Consider the following 17,296-nt stretch of genomic DNA (forward strand, 5'->3'; position numbering starts at 1 on the left):
AGTATGTTTGAGGGGGTGTCTTGTTGGATTGACAGGCCATCTGGTGCAGTCAGGTTTTCTGCAGATGCAGTGTTTCCTCCCCACTGATATAACAAGGACCCACTCGTCAAACTTTGCTTTATACCACAACCAGTGGCCAAAAACTCCACACAGTACTTTAAGTGCTCTACGTAAGTACATTTTCTAGTACCTTACTCATCTAATTTATTACATTTTATATATTATTCTACTTTTTTTTGGTATCAATTCTTTCTTATACATTTAATGATTAGTTTATAAAACATGATAAATTATTATGGATTAAATTTTATATAACAGTGTATAGATTAGTGTAAATTAGGTCTGCGTTAACTACAACACCAAATACCGCTAACAGATTAGTGCATCAGTCATAATGTAAAATCATAAAATTTTCTAACATCATATTTTATGATTCTGAAAAAGTCCACTACGCATGATGAGTTTTTACCTTAAGTATATTATTCTGTGCGTTTACGTAACATGCACGACTTTTACTTGTAATGGACTATTATTTGTATATTTCTGTATTCACTTGAGTAAAACCTCTGAATAGTTCTTCCATTGCTGCTTGTCAGGTTTCAGGTATCGTCCAAATCTCTCTAAGCTCATTGTTTTTGTCCCTTTAAGATCTTCAGACAGATCTGCTTCGCGCTATCCTTCAGTCGAGTGACAGGAAACTAAAATAGGGCATCCTCTTATCATGTGGTTTTCTCCTCACCAAAATAACAAGCTAAACTTGACTTGCGTTGAACTTCCCTCTGTACATTCAAAAGCATGCAGATTTCTATGACTCACTTGAGGTTTTTTTGGTCTTAATTGTGTGTTTTGGATGTTTTTACCATGTTAGCATGTGTCTGGCTTTGCAAGTCATTTGTCTCGTAAACCACCTTTTATATAAATATCTCCCGCTGGATGAGCTGGACTGTCTGATCAAGAGTTTGCGATATGGCTGTTAGCAGACGGCTGCTGCAGCCGCAGAGTTGTTACCGAGTTTCTAAATATATCATCTTAAGAAGTCTTTTACTTCCACACTTCAGTCACAGTGACTTTAACTATAGCCAAACAACAAACCTGAAAAATCAAAAACGACTATTTGTCCAGGGAATCATGACCACAGAACACACAGCTGGTTGACAACACAGATGTTGCGTTACATTATGGGAGTGTTTCCTCCCAGAATATTCACTCCAGTATTCTGCTGAAGTTGAAAAACCGAATAAATGTTGTAACTCGCTCTTCATTTCAGCAGACATGACGTGCTTTTAAAATGACAGTCCTCCGCAGATCTTTTATCTGAGTGATTTGTTTACCGCATTAAATCAAGTCACTGAGTAAATACTTTCTGTTTGACTTTGTGTAGTAGTAGTAGTCGTTGAACTTTGTTGTATGATGACATCTTCATGAACTGTTTCGCACATCAGTTTGAGCCCCAGAGATCTCGTAGCACGCAATAATGAGAAATACATGTAGTAAACCCGCTGGCCTCTGAACCAAAAACAGGGTTTGCCTCTTCAGTTTCATTGTGACCATGTGACTTCCTGACTTCTGCACTTCATTCGGTTGCAGCAGAGTGCACCTCTGCCTTCCTCTGTTGTATCTGACTTTGCCAGAGTCAGCACGGTGACAGAGATCCTCACTGACTAAAACCGGCGCGGCTTTCTTACAGCTTTCTGTCCAGGGAGATCAGAGGACCACTGAGGGAGAAGATGCTGAGGCGAAGGCCCTCAAACGCCTCAGAGAAGGAGCAGGTGCAGAAGAAGAAGGTGAGTTTCTGGTTATTCCTTTGTATTGGAGGATGGGGAGCGGGTAAAGCTAATGTTCAGAAACTAAACTTTTATATCTTTAAATATTCTAGCTTGTATTTGTGAAGAGACTTTCTCACACACTCGTTTGCACCGCAACGTCACATACAGCTGTCTTTGTGTACACATCTTTTTAACACAGGATGTCAGTGCAAACCTTTGCGGTGAGGCGGAACGAACAAAACCACACACACACACACACACACACACACACACACACACACACACAAAACTAAACTTATTTTTGTCTAAAACATTTTACAGGTTTTCTAACTATCCTCTGGCTGCAACTTCGTACTTCACGAAATTAAAGTTCCTGTATTCTGGCAGGGTGAATCATTGCTGCAGATGTAGTTTGAGTCAGAGCGAGCTTTGTGGCTTCTGCTGCCTTCGTCTCTAGCTGCCACCATGAGATCCAGCCTCCTACACTTGATACCAGTGCCCTCATTTTCCATCCACATCTCTGCTCCTGTGGTTCACACCTCGACATTACACATCTCATTGCATTTGTTTTCTGCAACCATTTAACACATTACTGTCACCGGCTGGAGAGCGTCGCTGTTTCCGCTGCAGTTACCAGCGTTAAGAGAAGACTGAGTCTGCTGAGAGCTTTGTGGCTGTTAAATAAGAACTGTTGCAGGAAAAACTAATGTTATAGGTCACTTGTTCTCTTGTACTCTGACTGCATCACTGGTTTAATTCTTCAGACACAGACTAACAACTTGTGGTGCCAACTGGATGTCTGCAACAACAGTTGCTAAAGCTTTTCTGTTTCCTGTGGTTTCAGCAAAAAGAGAAGGATGAGCTGCGATAAGATTTTTTACACTGACGTGGTTTTATGGTTAATTTGACAAGGAATTTCCACTATAGCTACTGTACATGTGGAAAATTGTACATTGTACACAAAAAATGTGGTTCTTATGGTTACAACAAGTTTCCATTTTGAGCAAGAGACTTGTTACATATTGAGAGGATCTGTGGATTAATTGATTAGTTGATAAAAGAGATGTGGATTTTTAAGTGGAATATTTTCAAGTTTTTGGACAAAACAACACAATTTTAAAGCACCAGCTTGAAAATTAGAAAAGTGTTCACTATTTTCTGACATTTTATTGACCTAATGTTACTGAAAAGAGAAATTAATTAGAAAGAAATAATGAAAAGATCATACCACAATGAGAGTAAGTTTTTGTCCATCTGTACTTTTTCATGTTCAGACTAGAAACCTGTATCTTTATGTTGGAATTGAGTTCAATTTAAAGGGTGGATTTGTGTTTTTTACACATTTGATCTTTAGATTTTCTGTTCCCATGTGTCAATTTATTAAGTTTAAAATTTAGTTTCATGAATACAAGCTTTTTATTGCAGAGATGCTCATGAATCAATCAGTTATTTATTTTGTGTTTCCTGGTAAACTGTATTATTATATTTATATATATAAAAAAAAATGGCGCAGCCACAGCAGTCATGTAATGACCCAGATTGGCAACGTTATCTTTCAGTGAGTGGAAATTCGGGCAATTGTTCTAAGAAATTTCTCTGCAAATTCATTGTGTTCACACATTTGAAGTGATAAGAAGATATTTGTGTGTGCACCACCATGAGATCAGCTTTATCAGAGTTGCACCAAAAACCACCAAACAACCGATATGTTTCCAAAGTTTTTTGTTTCCACCACTTCAGACCTGCGCTGCTGCTCGCAGTGTTTTCCATTCTGGACTTTTTTAATATATTCAGTTCATGATGTGTTTGCAGCTCACCCTGCAGAGGTCCAGCAGCTTCAAGGACTTTATGAAGCACAAACCCACCTCACCTGTTGTGTTGGAGAAGGAGTTTACCTTGGAGGAGAATGTGAGTGGTTCTTCTCAAACATACAAATATAAACAGATATACAACACAGCACATTTTGGAGAACAAGCAGTTTGTGTAATCTTATTTTTTGAAGTTCCTAAATGATATTTAAACACATTGTTCCTCATTCGTCACACTGCGACCCTTTCATCCAGCATCTAAGTGACTTGCATGCAGTGGAGGCCAAGCAGAAGCTCTTATCAGAGATGGCTGTTACAGAAGTGCCCATTTTGAGCTTCCTGATTTAACACGCAACTGCGCGTTTGAGCACATCAAAACTGTGAAATTTAAAGAACGTGTTAATCAATTCCCAGTAACATTTAGTATGCTGAGTGGAAGTTGGAGAATGAATTAAGCGCAGTGGAGAGGAAGTAAGAACGAGAAGCGTTGCACAGATGACAGCAGAATGCAGACAGGATGTCCTCTGGTGTCAGCCAGTCAAGCAGAGAGCCTCTGCATCAGCCAGACAAACATTTAACTAAGACAGTAACTCCCCACAGACAGTTTTAGCATTTTAGATTCAACGTTATCCTTTTTTTATTTCTATACATGACCTCGAACATTAAAATCTACACTGAGACTTCAGCTGTTAGACCCCTCCTGTCTCTGTCTCAGTAGCAGCTTTGTCCTCGGCATTGTGGTGACTGTGTTTTACTTTGCAGATAAACAGCTCTCTTTCTTCATTATAAGTATATATATATATGTGCTTAAACAAGAAGAGTTAAAACTCAGGTATGAAGGGGAAAGTGATTATTTAACATGAAAAGCTTAAGCACATAATTTGAGAACTAAGTATCACGAATAAAATCAAGAATAAAGTAGTCCACTAGCTCTTAATGACTCCTGAATCAGGATCTATGATTAAAAAGTCTAATAAACTCTCCTCCTGTAACTGCTGTAACTAACTGCCTCATAAAAACACTGAAAACGTCATCAGCTTTCATTGAGGAGCCCCCACAGGCTGGCTTCAAGCAGTTTGATAACGCTCTTAGAAACTACTTTCAAGCACCAGGCCACAAAGTGCAGGTGTGAGTGTGTGTGTGTACATGTCTATCTATAGTTATGTGAACCAGTTATGGTTAAAAACCCAACGTTATGAGGACATTTCTGCATTCTGTGAAGACATTAAGGCTCATAACTAAAAAGAACAATTTGAGGGTTCAGACTTGGTTTTAGGGTTCAGGTTAGAATAAGGTTCAGGTTACAGTAAGAGTTAAGGACGGCACATACAGTAGTTGTGATGGTTAAGATTTGGGCAAAGGGCTAAACGATGCATCATGTCAATGTCCTCACAAAGATAGACAGACCAGTTTATGTGTGTGTCTGTGGGTATGCAAACCCCATGACCACGAGGTCTGTGGCTTTTCTAGTTTGTGACTAATGAACACTTGTGACCACAAGGAGTTTAACTATGTCAGTGGCATAGTTTTTACATTTTCCAAATTTCACAGACTTTATCAACATTGTGCCAGATGATTTCTGAAATAGCTGCTGATTTTTCTTCCTCTCGTCTTAGGTGGCAGACGATGTGACAGCAGAGGAAGCAGTGAAAAGTGGCAGCAAACTGGGAAAGAAATGGCGCAACGTTATCTCACGCACCATGACCCGCAAAACATCCAAGATGGTGCAGAAGGCTCTGGCTGAAGAAGGGGTGAGGACTGCTCAAGTTTCACATACGATACAGCAACACGACTGACATATGAGGGTGTTTAAACAGTAATAATCATTATGTTTAAATAGTAATAATTCATATGTTTACTAAGGGAAAATAGTTTCCTCAACAAATGTATTGTTGTTACAAAAACACACACTGACATCTGTCGAAAAAGATTCTTTTCCTGAAACTCAGTTAATACAAACGGTAGAAATTGTCTCCTCCTCATGGACAAATGAACGTACTGCATTTTTCAAAATAATAGCATAAAGCCTGAGTTGGATTTTTAGTGGTTCAATGTAACGAAGTACATTAACTGGAGTACAAATTGAAATCACTTGTATTTACTTTATTATTTCCATTTGATGCCACTTAAAATTGTCACTTTTATAAATATAAAATATTGTAGGTTAAACTGAACAACAGTGTGCAAATAATGTAAAGTTCAGATTAAGGAACTACAGTAAAGTAAAATATTGTGTACACAATAATAAATAATTAAATAAAATACTATTTACTTGTTTAGGACTCACAGGAGCAATTATTTTGCAATTATTATTTTAATTTTGGATTTTAAGTACATTTTTCTGATAATATTTGTTTGCTTTTACTGAAATAACATTTCCAGTGCTGTAACTTTTACTTCTAATCAAGTATTTCTACTGCACGGTATTACTATTGTTACTTATGTAAAGAACCTGAATACCTGCACCGCTGTTTTTTAAGGTCTGGCTTTTACCGAAGTTCTGTACATTTTAATCTCAGTTAGTGCTCTAAAATTATAAAACTACAGGTGAAACTAACCTCATAAAAACACTGAAAACATCATTATCTCCTGTTAAAAGTTTGGTCGTTTGGTGTTAAAAATGTCCTTGGAGCCCAATCTTGTTGCTCATGTTGACTTCTGACCAGAATGTGAGAATTCACTTTTCTGCAGGACTACGTTAAATGACGGAGCTACGAAACTGACAAAAGATTTGTCAATGACAATGAGACAAAGTCAAAATTATAACTTAATAAAACAATTAAAAATAATTTTAAAGTGTTAGAAAGAAAATATAATGCTTTTTATTTTAATGCCAATCAGCTGGTACAGAAAATCAAAAACTTAATTTATTTTCTTAAGGTTATTTTAACCCATTATTTAAAAAAAAAAAAAAAAAAAAAATCTGAATTACACTTAAATGTTATTTTGACTTGTCTGATAACTTTTTTTTTTGTCAGTTTCAGTTATTTTTCAGTAAGGCTTAACCGTTTTGTGACTTTGAGCTTTAATTTGACATCATTATTATTATTCGCCCGTTTAAGTAAACTGAAGATGACTTGACCTTTGACCTGCCCCACTGTCCTCTGTACCTCCAGGGGGAGAGCGGTGAGGAGCTGTCTCCCGTCTCCTATGACTGGCTCCCAGATCTGAGTGCTGGACAGAGGACGTCCGTGTGCTCCTCAGGCTCCGAGGAAACCGTGTCGAGCCCCATCACCCGCCAGCTCTCTGGCAGTGAGTCTGTTTTAAACTGTGACAGAGAAACAGGCGGCAGATACAGACTCCTTCTCGGAGTCAGAACTCAGACAAATCTGACTGCGCAGACATGACATTGTTTCAGTGTGACTTACACATCCCAGGGATGAATGGAATAAATTTAGGATGAATCTTTGAATCATGGATGTTGGCTTTAAAATCGTAGCAAAAACAGTTACTCCGTTTCAGACAACGTAAGCCATCTCTGTTGTGTCTGAACAGGCTAAACTTTTCTGAGAGATAAGTCCCACGCAAGGTGCACCATTTTATAAAAAAAATTACCCTCTGGCTAATTGTGGGTTATTTGTAATAAGGATGCCAATGAGCCAAAGTGTTGTTATAAAAGATGCAAAATGTATAAAGGCACAGAGTGTCCCATGAGACATATAATCCTGGGTCATGTAGAGGTATCTGCTGTGTGGGGGGGTTGTTTGATTGTTAATCTGGCCCTGCTTCTTATCACCCTCTTCAGACAGCGACAGGCAGAGCTTGGACAGCGGCTACTGCCAGAGGGACAGCATGAGACTGGAGGAAAACAGCGTCTCTTACAACGGGCCGTTCTGCGGTCGTGCTCTGGTCCACACCGACTTCACTCCCAGCCCCTACGACGTGGAGTCACTGAAACTCCAAGTGAGTCTGGGGGGAGGTCTTCCTCGCTGTACGCGTTTGGCCTTTGGCCTCGTCTTCTGTCTCGTCCAGTCGCCCTCCAGGGAGCTTGTTAACTGTGTGAAACAAGACGGGTCGTTTTGATTATCATCACAGTTTAATCTACGTGGCCCGTTACCGACCGCCTGCTTGACATAATGACATCATGTCGGTCACGGCTGTGGCTGCACTGCAGATATTACACTCATCTCCCATGTTTCCTGTGTCTCCTGTCGGGCTGTCACTAATCTCCTCACCCTCGTTCCTTCCCACAGAAAGGAGACGTCATCCACATCATCGAGAAGCCCCCCGTGGGCACCTGGACAGGCAAGCTCAACACCAAGGTGGGCTCCTTTAAATTCATCTACGTCAACCTCCTGCCTGACGAGAGCCCCCCGGCCCGGCGGCGACGCTGCAACACCAAGAACCGCCCAGCCAAATCCAAACCCAAGTCCCTGGAAGAGGTTCTGGACACCATCGGCATGTCGGTGAGACAAACAGGGCTGAGGAGTCGCTGCACTGGTTGCCAGCGTCCATAAAATGATGTCAGTTATTTGAAACTTGCTCTGACGGTCTACTGTGTTTCAGGAACTGAGTTCCTTGCTGTCGATGCACGGCTTCCAGAGTCTGGAGGACTTCGCGGGACTGAAGGAGTCTCACCTGAACGAGCTGAACATCACCGACCCAGAGCAGCGCTCCAAGATGCTGAACGCCACTGAACTGCTCAGAGACAGTAAGTTCGCACACTGTGATGCTGCAAGGCCTATAATGTCTCATAAAGATGCAGCTCTGGGGTTACAGTCTGGGTTTGGGATGCCTAAGATAAACCGTAAACCCTGACCCTTAGGCTGGAGATATACTCGCTTTAAATTACAAGTTTGTGTGCACGTGATGGCTGCCTTGCGTGTTCTGCATCTGGTTGGAGCGTTGATTGTGTTCGTCCTTAGACGTTAACGCAACGCGTCCGCAAGATGCGGTATACACATGATTGATGATGGCAGTTTCGGGGCAGTATGGAGGTCTGAGGTTCAGGGACCTGAAGAACCAAATGGAAACAAACATATGGCTGTTAGGTTGATGCACGGTGGAAAATGCCGGAAAAACAGAGTGACGATGGCGTTTTGTCCCCCTGAGATCTCAGAATCAGCAAAGTAGTAACCCCCTCGATTCTCGCCATGTTTGTTGTTTACATTGGGCAAATCTGGATGTTCTAATTATATCCTTGTTTCTCTTCAAGTGGAGTCCTCCAGTAACATGTAAAGTAAAAAGACAAGTACGTGAACAATAACATTCACGATGCAAACGGCGTGGTTCAAAACAAAGTAAATCTCCAGTCTTTGTGGAATTTCAGTCACATCTGAAAAAACTGCAGTTCGTACCACTATCAGGTTGTATAACATCATACTTCCTCGGCCTCCGCTGGATAATTTAGGTTCATTTTATGGCTCACTTGCAGCACATTAAACTCACAGTTTGCAGTTACTCAGTCACTTCGAAGAAATTCTTCCTTTGTCTTGATGTTTTGTCTCATCTGAGTTTAAGACCAACAGTTTATGGATTTGAATTTGCATCACAATCAGCTGCAGCGATGCAGTCTTCTGCTCTCGTGTTGATTTTCTCAGATGTACAGTATCTGCTGTTTAGAAATTATCACTGAAATTGAAGAGGTTGTTTTTTTCTTGATCTTTGAGTAAAATTTCTCTGAAACATGACCCACTGTAACACTAACACACCCTGTGTTTCTAAATTTAGTGGATTTAAAATAGACTAACTAGAGGATGAACTAACTCAAATTTGAATGGTCAAAGGTAACTATGACATCACAAAATATTTGTGACCATAACTAACTAATAATTGAAATATCTAATAGGATAAAATGATTGAATGAGGGGAAGATTGTGGCCATATTTGAGATTATTAAAATTTCCCTGTGAAGCTGAACAAAATGAAAAGACCTGTCAGAGTCCAGGATAAATAAAAATGATCGTACTGAAACAGTCTGTATTAAGACATGCTTGTTTTGGCCTGATGTAGCTGAAGAAGACTTGGAGCCAGAGGAGGAGGAGGAGGAGGAGGTCAGGTCTGGGGAGGATGCCAAGGAGCCGAGGGATTCGGGCTGTTTTGAGAGCTCAGAGAACCTGGAGAGCGGACGCGAGGAGCCAAAGACGGAGGAGCAGCAGGAGGCCCAGCTGGAGGCTGTGCAGGAGCAGCTGCTGGAGCTCACGGTGGACGAAGCATCCTGAGAAGTGCTGGAAAAAAAAATAATTTTTTAAATACTCAGACCTTTTTCCCTCCTGGCTCTCGGGGACTCTGGACGCAGGTGTAACGCGATTAAAGCATCTCTTCACGGTAAGAGAGCGGACTGTTGACAATCTAAGGCTGAAATACTGTACGAACACGATGGTCTCCGTTTCCCACAGCTTGCTTGCACGGTTGAGCGAGCACAAGATGCTCCAATCTGTCAGAGACGCATTGTTTTGAATGAACATGTTGTTTTATTGTCTGGATTATGATCTCGTTTGTCCTTGTTTCACATGTAAGGTGTGTGATTATAATAGCACAAATTAAGCATTTAAAAGTTGTTGTTGATGTTTTCATGTTCTCATAAATACAATGTCAAATATTTTCACATACATGTAACTTGAATTGTTTTACATTGATTTCTGTGACATGTCGTCATGTGGACATGCTGTAAATAGGAATTAAATAATAAAAAAAACGTATTCTGTGAAATTTGGATAATGTAATGTTAATTTTAACCGTGTGAGTTTTACATGTTTTATTTTCAGCCAATTTATGAAAAAATAAGAATTTTTTTAAAGAAGAATAAGGAACAAGATTGAGAAACAAATTAAAACTGCAAGCGGTGATACGCGGGCCCTCGCACGCTGCACGGCCGGGATCCAGCGGGTCGGCGCCGCCGGCTCCCTGACGTGCAGCACGCGAGGGTTGGCATATTCCAGCTTGCAGTTTTAATTTGTTTCTCAATCTTGTTCCTTATTCTTCTTTAAAAAAAAAAAAAATTGCCTTTTTTTTGGCGGCTTTAACAAAAACTCATGAAAGTGGGTGCCTTCGGTGCTCAGGCCCTAATAATTCCTTGAATAAGAAAAGGGCCTTCCCACCATCGGTGCTCGGGCCCTAATTAAATATCATGAACCTGAAGGAGCCGTGGATAATTAACAGTCGGCACAGGGTCGGGGTAAATTTACCAGCTGTTTCCAGAGGTTTCAGCAACATCTCAGTCGTCACCAGCCAATAAAGGCTTGAGCAGTTGTCACGGCGATGGCTGGGCTGTCATCACGTGACCGGCTTCCACGACAGAGATATTTCCATGGCAACACAGCAGCATCCACATGTCGTTGAAAACTGTGAGATGTGATTGAAGGAGTCAGAAAACGACTCCGAAGTGGCTCAGTTCAGACGACTTGTCCTCCAGCGGTAGAGTCCGGGCTCACACTCGTGTACAGCTGCACATCCTGCGTAATGAGCTTATTAGCTTCTGTTAGTTCCTGATGAGGTGGTCCAGGTTAGCGAGAAGGTTCAGTGCTCGAGCCTTTATTTAGAGCGCGCGCCCTCCGGCAAAAAAAACACGCACATTAACTGGTGATTCTACATTACGTGTAGAAGTGAATGTGAGCGTGCACGTCTGTTTCGGGCTTTCTTTCTGTGTTGATTTGACAGGCGACTGGTCCTCCGGACTGAACAAACGAGTGAGCTGTGATGGGCTGCAGCCCCCCCTCTCCTGTTCAGGATAAAGCGGATGTAGCTCATGAATGGATGGACGGTACCCCGACAAGATAAACATTATATTGTATTGTTCTTTTTGAGAGTGTTGATGTTACCGTTTAGCTCAAAGCCCTGCTGGGTCTCTGTGACACTCGGTGAGGTCGCTCTGGGAAATATGAATGAGAAATGCAGGTGTCCTTGAACAGAGCCCTGGAGAACGCCACAAAGGCGTTGCCTTGCATTATCTAAATCTGTTAAGAGTTTCTTTGATTTGTAGGATTTTCAAAGGGAACAGTAGTTTTTAATTTATATTATTGGCCATTTTGAGGACGTGACTTGATGTGTGGCTTACATTTTCTAATGAACATATGGTTTTATTTTGATTACAAGACTAGCGATCTCCAGCAATGTTAGCAGCTCTGTGAGGCTTTGAGCTAAATACCGTCAACACTAAAGAAAGACAATATGAGGTTCAGGTCACCATCTTAGTTTAACTTGTCAGCATGCTATTATCAATCAAACTTTATTCATATAGCACTTTTCACACGGGTTAGCTGAAGATAGAGATGATTAAAAAAAAGGTAGAAAGATAGACTTAAAAACTAAAATAACAGTAAGAGTAGTAAAATAAAGTGAAATTAAAAACTAGATTAAGAAACTAAAAATATATCAAAACAAAACAATAATAAAAATGTGGGCAATTAAATAAATAGTAATAATAAAAAGTTAAATAGCAGTGAGGATAAAAGATTAGAATTGTTAAGAGTAATAAAAGTATGTAAAACTAATTTTTGTAAAGAAAAATAAATAAATGAATAGAATAGAATAAATAAATTACCGAATTCACGCTAAACATAGATGCACAGCTGAATGCACAGAGCTGCTAAAGGGTGTATTGAGCAACAGACTGGCATGAAAAAAAAAAGAAAATCTCAGAGGAAAATTGACCTTGTGTAGACATAACTTCCTGTTGGGCTTCTACCATCTGCTGTGATTCATCTTTCCCGCTCAGAAAACGGCCTGCAGACGTCTGTAACCTGCCAGGTTTAAAAGATGACCTCAGGAGAAAAACTGAACTCATGTCGTTTGTAATTATCCAGAGATACAAATATACCTGCAGACATAATAAAAAAAAATCCCCCACTGAACATTTATTTCCTCACATTTTCTTATAAACTCCCACTGAAAGAAAACTTCTTAAAAAAAAAAAAAAAAGAGTTATAATAAGACAATGTTGTTTATTTACCGACACATTGATCATGTAAAAAGAAGTGAATGAAATACACAGAATCACAGTGTTGATACCAAACAAAGTGAACATAAATAAGCGTTCCGTACTGTATCTGTATACATAATGCAATGTAATAGATTGATCAGAGCATTCAGATCTGATCATGGTTTTAATACAGGAATCATAAATACAGGAGCTCAGCTTGGTGGCTCTACAGTCGGCAAACCTTCGACTAGAAGTTCCTCGGCCCTTTTAAAATCTGCTTCGACACACAAACGTCCCTTTTATCAACGACTACATTCTTGCTTCTCGGTGACAACGACGCAAAGCGATCAAATACACCAAACTGTCTTCAAATACTTTCCACACAGGAAGCCGACCACGTTCAGCTTTAAATAAAACAATTTTAAAAAAGGTCCTGGTTTTTAGACCTTCATAGTGGAAGTTCAACATTTCTTTGAGAGTTTTTCCAAAAACAGATATTGAGCACGGAAACAATACCGACACTCACTTTACAGCCTCTCCCAGCACAGATATGAGAAGTGAACATGGATAAAGGATTAATCTGGAGTGCAAACAATAGGTTGATTAGTCAATCAAATCAACTAAAAACTGACTGACGGCAAAATGTGGAACTTCCAGCTTTTCAAAATGTAAATTGAATAATTTTTGGGATCAGACCGAACACATCACCCAAAGATGAACCGACCATGAAACACACCCAGATTCATCTTTTATTGTCTGAAAGAGCCTCACCAGTCTGCAGCTTTAAACTGCTCCATTAAATGACGTCACAGCTGACAACGATCCCAACGTCCTCACGTGTTTTCAACTCTTGATTGTAAAGTGTCTTGTTAGGGGGGTTAAACAGGAACTGTGGCCGTTAATCTTTCAGAGTCTGATACAACGCTAAATTTTCTACACACCTATATTTCACAAACTCAAACTCTGTCTTGCATACAACACAATCACAAATACAAACTCTCGCTATCAGCTAACATCGTTTAAATACCAAGAATAAGCTCGACTCTCTCTTGTTTTGTTTTTTTTTGTTTGTTTGTGGACGCTCTCCCCTTCAGGCGATCTCTGTGACCAAAACAAAATCAAAGAAAGGCCTGAACGTCTTTCTTGCTTTATTCTCTGCCGTAATGAGGTCGCCACAGTCGGCTTCAGTGGAAGCTGCCTGGGCCGTGGGCGTACTGAAGGAATAACGACGCAGCAGAGATGCGAGTAAAAAGAGAAGAATGTGAGAGATTTTTTTTTCTACAGACGGCAGGAAGAGAGAGGATCAGCTCCGGTGTGATTTTACAGGAGGAGATGGTCAAGCTCACAGGCTGAATAATTAACTCTGGCTGCACTCTACACTTGTGTCCGTCTTTCATCCTCACTCATCAGCGGAGAGGTTTTCAGTAAACCTGCACCTGTACAATGTACAATTAAATAATGGCTTTGCTTAGTTTTTTTTTTGTTTTGTTTTTTTTTGTTTTTTTTTTTGCTTCACAAGGTCTGTTTCATGTTCCCAACCTTAGAAACGCAGCAGCGTCTGCTCACTTCAAAACTTCAAACAAACATTATCACTTCCGAGATTTGATTTCTTTTTAACAACTTCTTGAGAAAAAAAAAAAGCACAAATTTGTAGGATTATGTCGCAGAAAACAGGAATTTCTACTCTCCTCTCCTGTTTAAAGAAACAATTGGAAATACACTTGTTGGCTTGCAAAGAGTTAGATGAGAGGACTGATACCACCCTCACCGTTACTGCAGCTTGGCTTCGCATAAAGACTGGAAGCGATGAAAAATGGAACCAGGTTCTCGTCAAAGTACCTCTACAGCTCACTAATTAACAAGTTACATATCTTCATTGTTTAGTTCATACAAATAATGACATTTATTTTATTAGGAAGCTTAAGAAGTGCGAGCAGGAAGTTGTTTGGACCATTGGCTGTATATAAAAGTGGACGTAGCTTCGAGGTCTGAAAAAGGAGGCTGACGTGGAAGTGCCATATAAACTGCAATGCCACCGAGGGCCACTAGGGGCTTGCCTCCAAAAAGCCTTTGGCTCCATAGACTCCAATTCAACTTGTCTCATAAAATCAAAGTCTATACATTTTCCATACAAGTTCTTATGTTATCATTTGTCATCATTTCAAAGTCCCTCCTCATTAGTTTTCTGGTGGTACATCTAAAACTAATCTTGTCGTTAATTAGATATCAGGCCTCAAAAAAGTATGTTTTGGGGCGTGTCTGTTTGATTGACAGGCCTGTGGTGTAGTCAGGTTTCTGCTATCGGTGGGCGGGGCTTAGTGTCAAGTTAGATCCACCCCTCGCTCTTCCCCTAACTTGACCAGATATGGTCACTTCTGGCTCCAAAATCTGAACTCAATGCTTCGGAACGGCAGTTCACAAACCGATGGCTGATGTCACCGATGATTGCCGCACGGTTTGGACACAGCCGGGCGAGCCGTTTCTCTCCGTTTCCAGCCTTTGTGCTAAGCTAAGCTAACCATCCGCCAGCTGTAGCTTCAGATTTATTGAAGAGTGTAATCAATCTACTCGTCCAACTCTCAACATGAAAGTTAATACACTTTCCTTTAATTACTAATTACACCCACTGGACTAATTCTTGTATAAACGCTGTCATTTCTCTTCTAACACGGCTGGTTCTTTCCCTGTTGGTTGACCTCAGCTGCTATCGATGGTGCAACTGTTACAATAAGGCACTGTTACTACGAGTGTCTACGCTCTTCAGGCCTTTCAGTCACACACACACACACACACTGGGACTCGGGCGGCCGAACGTCACCTGGATACAAGACGAAAACCGTGCATTTAATCTGTTTCAGAGTGCCAACGTCACGCTGCATCCTCAATTATAGAAAAATGGAAGGACAGGCGTTGGTGTGTATGAGATCACTTTAAAAAAAAAAGGAAAAAAAAAAAAGAAGATGGACAGAAGTGACAACAGTACTGAATGCAGCAGTATCAGAATACAAGGTAGACTTAGCCTGGAAGGAGCCTTCAGGGTTTGCATGTCCTCCTCCTGCCTGGACGTCGTGTTTCTTCCACACCACTCGTCCAGCCTTCTCCTGGTTTGCATAGGGCATTTGATGTATGCACAACACGAACTGACTGTATAGGAAGTTTTACACATGTCCAGAAGTCATACCTTCTGTCTTTGCCAGACACTTGCAAGGAGTATATTAGAACTGGCCTCTCACGATAAATGTCGTTATGCAATTTTTAAATAAAGAACAAATGTAGTACTGACAATCAGAGGAAGCCCACAGGCGGACTGCGGCTTGAGTTTTTTTTTTTTTTTTTTCTGCAGGTCTCCCAGCAGCTTCTCCTCCTGCCTGTCTTTTCCATGCAGTGTTCAGGAGACAGGAAGCTGCTGACTTTCCATTTAATCCCTCCTCCTCCTGCAGGAGCAAGTGTCACTCAAACAGCCCTGCAGCTACCGGGGAGAAGAGGAGGGAAGAGGAGGAGCTGCAGCAGAATCCCCCGCTCTCCTGGGATGGAATGAGGGTCGGGAGTCGGAGAATAACCGAGACACCCGCACAGTAATCAGACGTTGATCATTAATGTTTCACTTCCTGACCGGGCAGGCAGGATGCTGGAGGAGCGGCTGTGACCGGAGCCGCCCCGTCATGCAGCTAATGGGTCTTGTCTTTGACCGTGGATGTCTCATCAGTCTCGGGTGAAGCCAGGGGCGGGATCGTCGTAGCCGGAGAGTGCTCTTCTTTGGGGGAGGTGCTCTTCTCTGCTGAGGCAGCGATACTCGGCTTGGCATCATCAGGTGTGTGCTCATTGGGGATGAGTGGAGCTGTGGTTTTCTGTAGGCAGAGGAAAGCATGCTGAAAAAACGCAGAGGCAGTGAGATCATCTGACGACAAACTGAAGGGAGTCAGAGGCTTTACATGTACAAATATTAAACAAATGTAAACAAGCTGGGTACAGAGCACAGAATCACTCCCTACATCTAAAAGACTGGAGTTGCTGAAACAAAATGGACACTCTGAAGGCTAGTTTATGACAACAAGCTAAACTGTGCTGCTCCCTCTGATTATACCGCAGACATCTTGCAGGGCTGAACTGATGAAACAACACGGAGACTAATATTAGACACTGGATGAAGCTAAAAGAATGACTAAAATAAAACTGAAGCCGCCAGCGGCCCGATCAAAAGACGGCAGGCTGACACTCATTTCTAATTGAAACATGTGAAAATCAAATTTGTCAGAGTTCAGTTCAGTGATTGACAGGGTGCCACAAGGTCACGGTTTTAATGGTTTTAGTATTTCTCTTTGAATATTTAATCCTCGTGATGAAATAAGACAAATTATGTGTTATAAGAAGTTCAACGTTCAAAAACTGCTTAATCAAGGCTCTGAATTCGTTTTGATCAGGTTTGATTGACGGTGATCACATAGAAATGATTCTGATTCAAACGTTGCTGAATCCTGATTGGTGTATAAAAGTGTGGTATTGCATTTTTCCAGTGGAGCCCCATTTGCTTTAAAAAAATTAAAAAAAAAAAAAACAGAAAAACCACAGAGAGGAAAAGAACTGTGGAAATCTCATGTAAAATTTAAAAAAAAAAAAAAAACCTGTTCAAACTTAATGCAGATTTTCTGGGTCTTAAAGTTAAAATTATTAAATTAGTTTAAATAATTAAATGATCTTTTCAATGTTAATTATAAATATAGATTCCAAATTATGTAGATCTTCTGTTTAGTAGTACCATTTTAAAAGATATAATGTTGACAAACATCATCAGATGCTTCTTCTTTTCTGTCTGATTACGCTCCTCTTTCATTGTTTTGAATGGCTTCACAATATGTTTGCTT

General features: G+C 40.7%; 2 protein-coding genes across 4 annotated transcripts in view; one reads left to right on the forward strand and one right to left on the reverse strand.

The window, feature by feature from the left end:
• Nucleotides 1-75: 75 nt before the first annotated feature.
• sash3 (SAM and SH3 domain containing 3) lies at nt 76-10,243 on the forward strand. 2 transcript variants are annotated; one of them, XM_069171863.1, is made up of 9 exons: nt 76-170; nt 1,688-1,784; nt 3,579-3,674; nt 5,191-5,325; nt 6,691-6,826; nt 7,320-7,477; nt 7,768-7,980; nt 8,081-8,225; nt 9,527-10,243. In XM_069171863.1, the coding sequence occupies exons 2-9, from the start codon at nt 1,728-1,730 to the stop codon at nt 9,733-9,735; spliced, it is 1,149 nt and encodes a 382-aa protein (XP_069027964.1). In that variant the 5' UTR covers nt 76-170; nt 1,688-1,727; the 3' UTR covers nt 9,736-10,243. The 2 variants fall into 2 exon arrangements, with proteins under 2 accessions (XP_069027964.1, XP_069027963.1); XM_069171862.1 differs by lacking the exon at nt 76-170 and having other exon boundaries at nt 1,616-1,784.
• Nucleotides 10,244-12,290: 2,047 nt separating this feature from the next.
• The window catches only part of zdhhc9 (zinc finger DHHC-type palmitoyltransferase 9), a 29,444-nt gene continuing 24,438 nt past the window's right edge, over nt 12,291-17,296 (reverse strand). Inside the window, exon 9 of one of the 2 annotated variants that reach the window (XM_069171860.1) lies at nt 12,291-16,303. In XM_069171860.1, the coding sequence (XP_069027961.1) occupies nt 16,103-16,303 (201 nt within the window). In that variant the 3' untranslated portion in view covers nt 12,291-16,102. The remainder of the gene's footprint in view (nt 16,304-17,296) is intronic. The other variant, XM_069171861.1, reaches the window with a different exon arrangement.

This window comes from Embiotoca jacksoni, unplaced genomic scaffold (genome assembly GCF_022577435.1).
Source record: "Embiotoca jacksoni isolate LCO1_2020_lvr unplaced genomic scaffold, fEmbJac1.0.p SCAF_5, whole genome shotgun sequence".
Taxonomy (NCBI): Eukaryota; Metazoa; Chordata; class Actinopteri; family Embiotocidae; genus Embiotoca; species Embiotoca jacksoni.

Coding starts and splice junctions, on each gene's coding strand:
- sash3 (XM_069171863.1), top strand. CDS start 1,728: ATGCTGAGGCGAAGGCCCTCAAACGCCTCAGAGAAGGAGCAGGTGCAG. Junction 1,785..3,578: donor AGCAGGTGCAGAAGAAGAAG/GTGAGTTTCTGG, acceptor ATGTGTTTGCAG/CTCACCCTGCAGAGGTCCAG. Junction 3,675..5,190: donor AGTTTACCTTGGAGGAGAAT/GTGAGTGGTTCT, acceptor CTCTCGTCTTAG/GTGGCAGACGATGTGACAGC.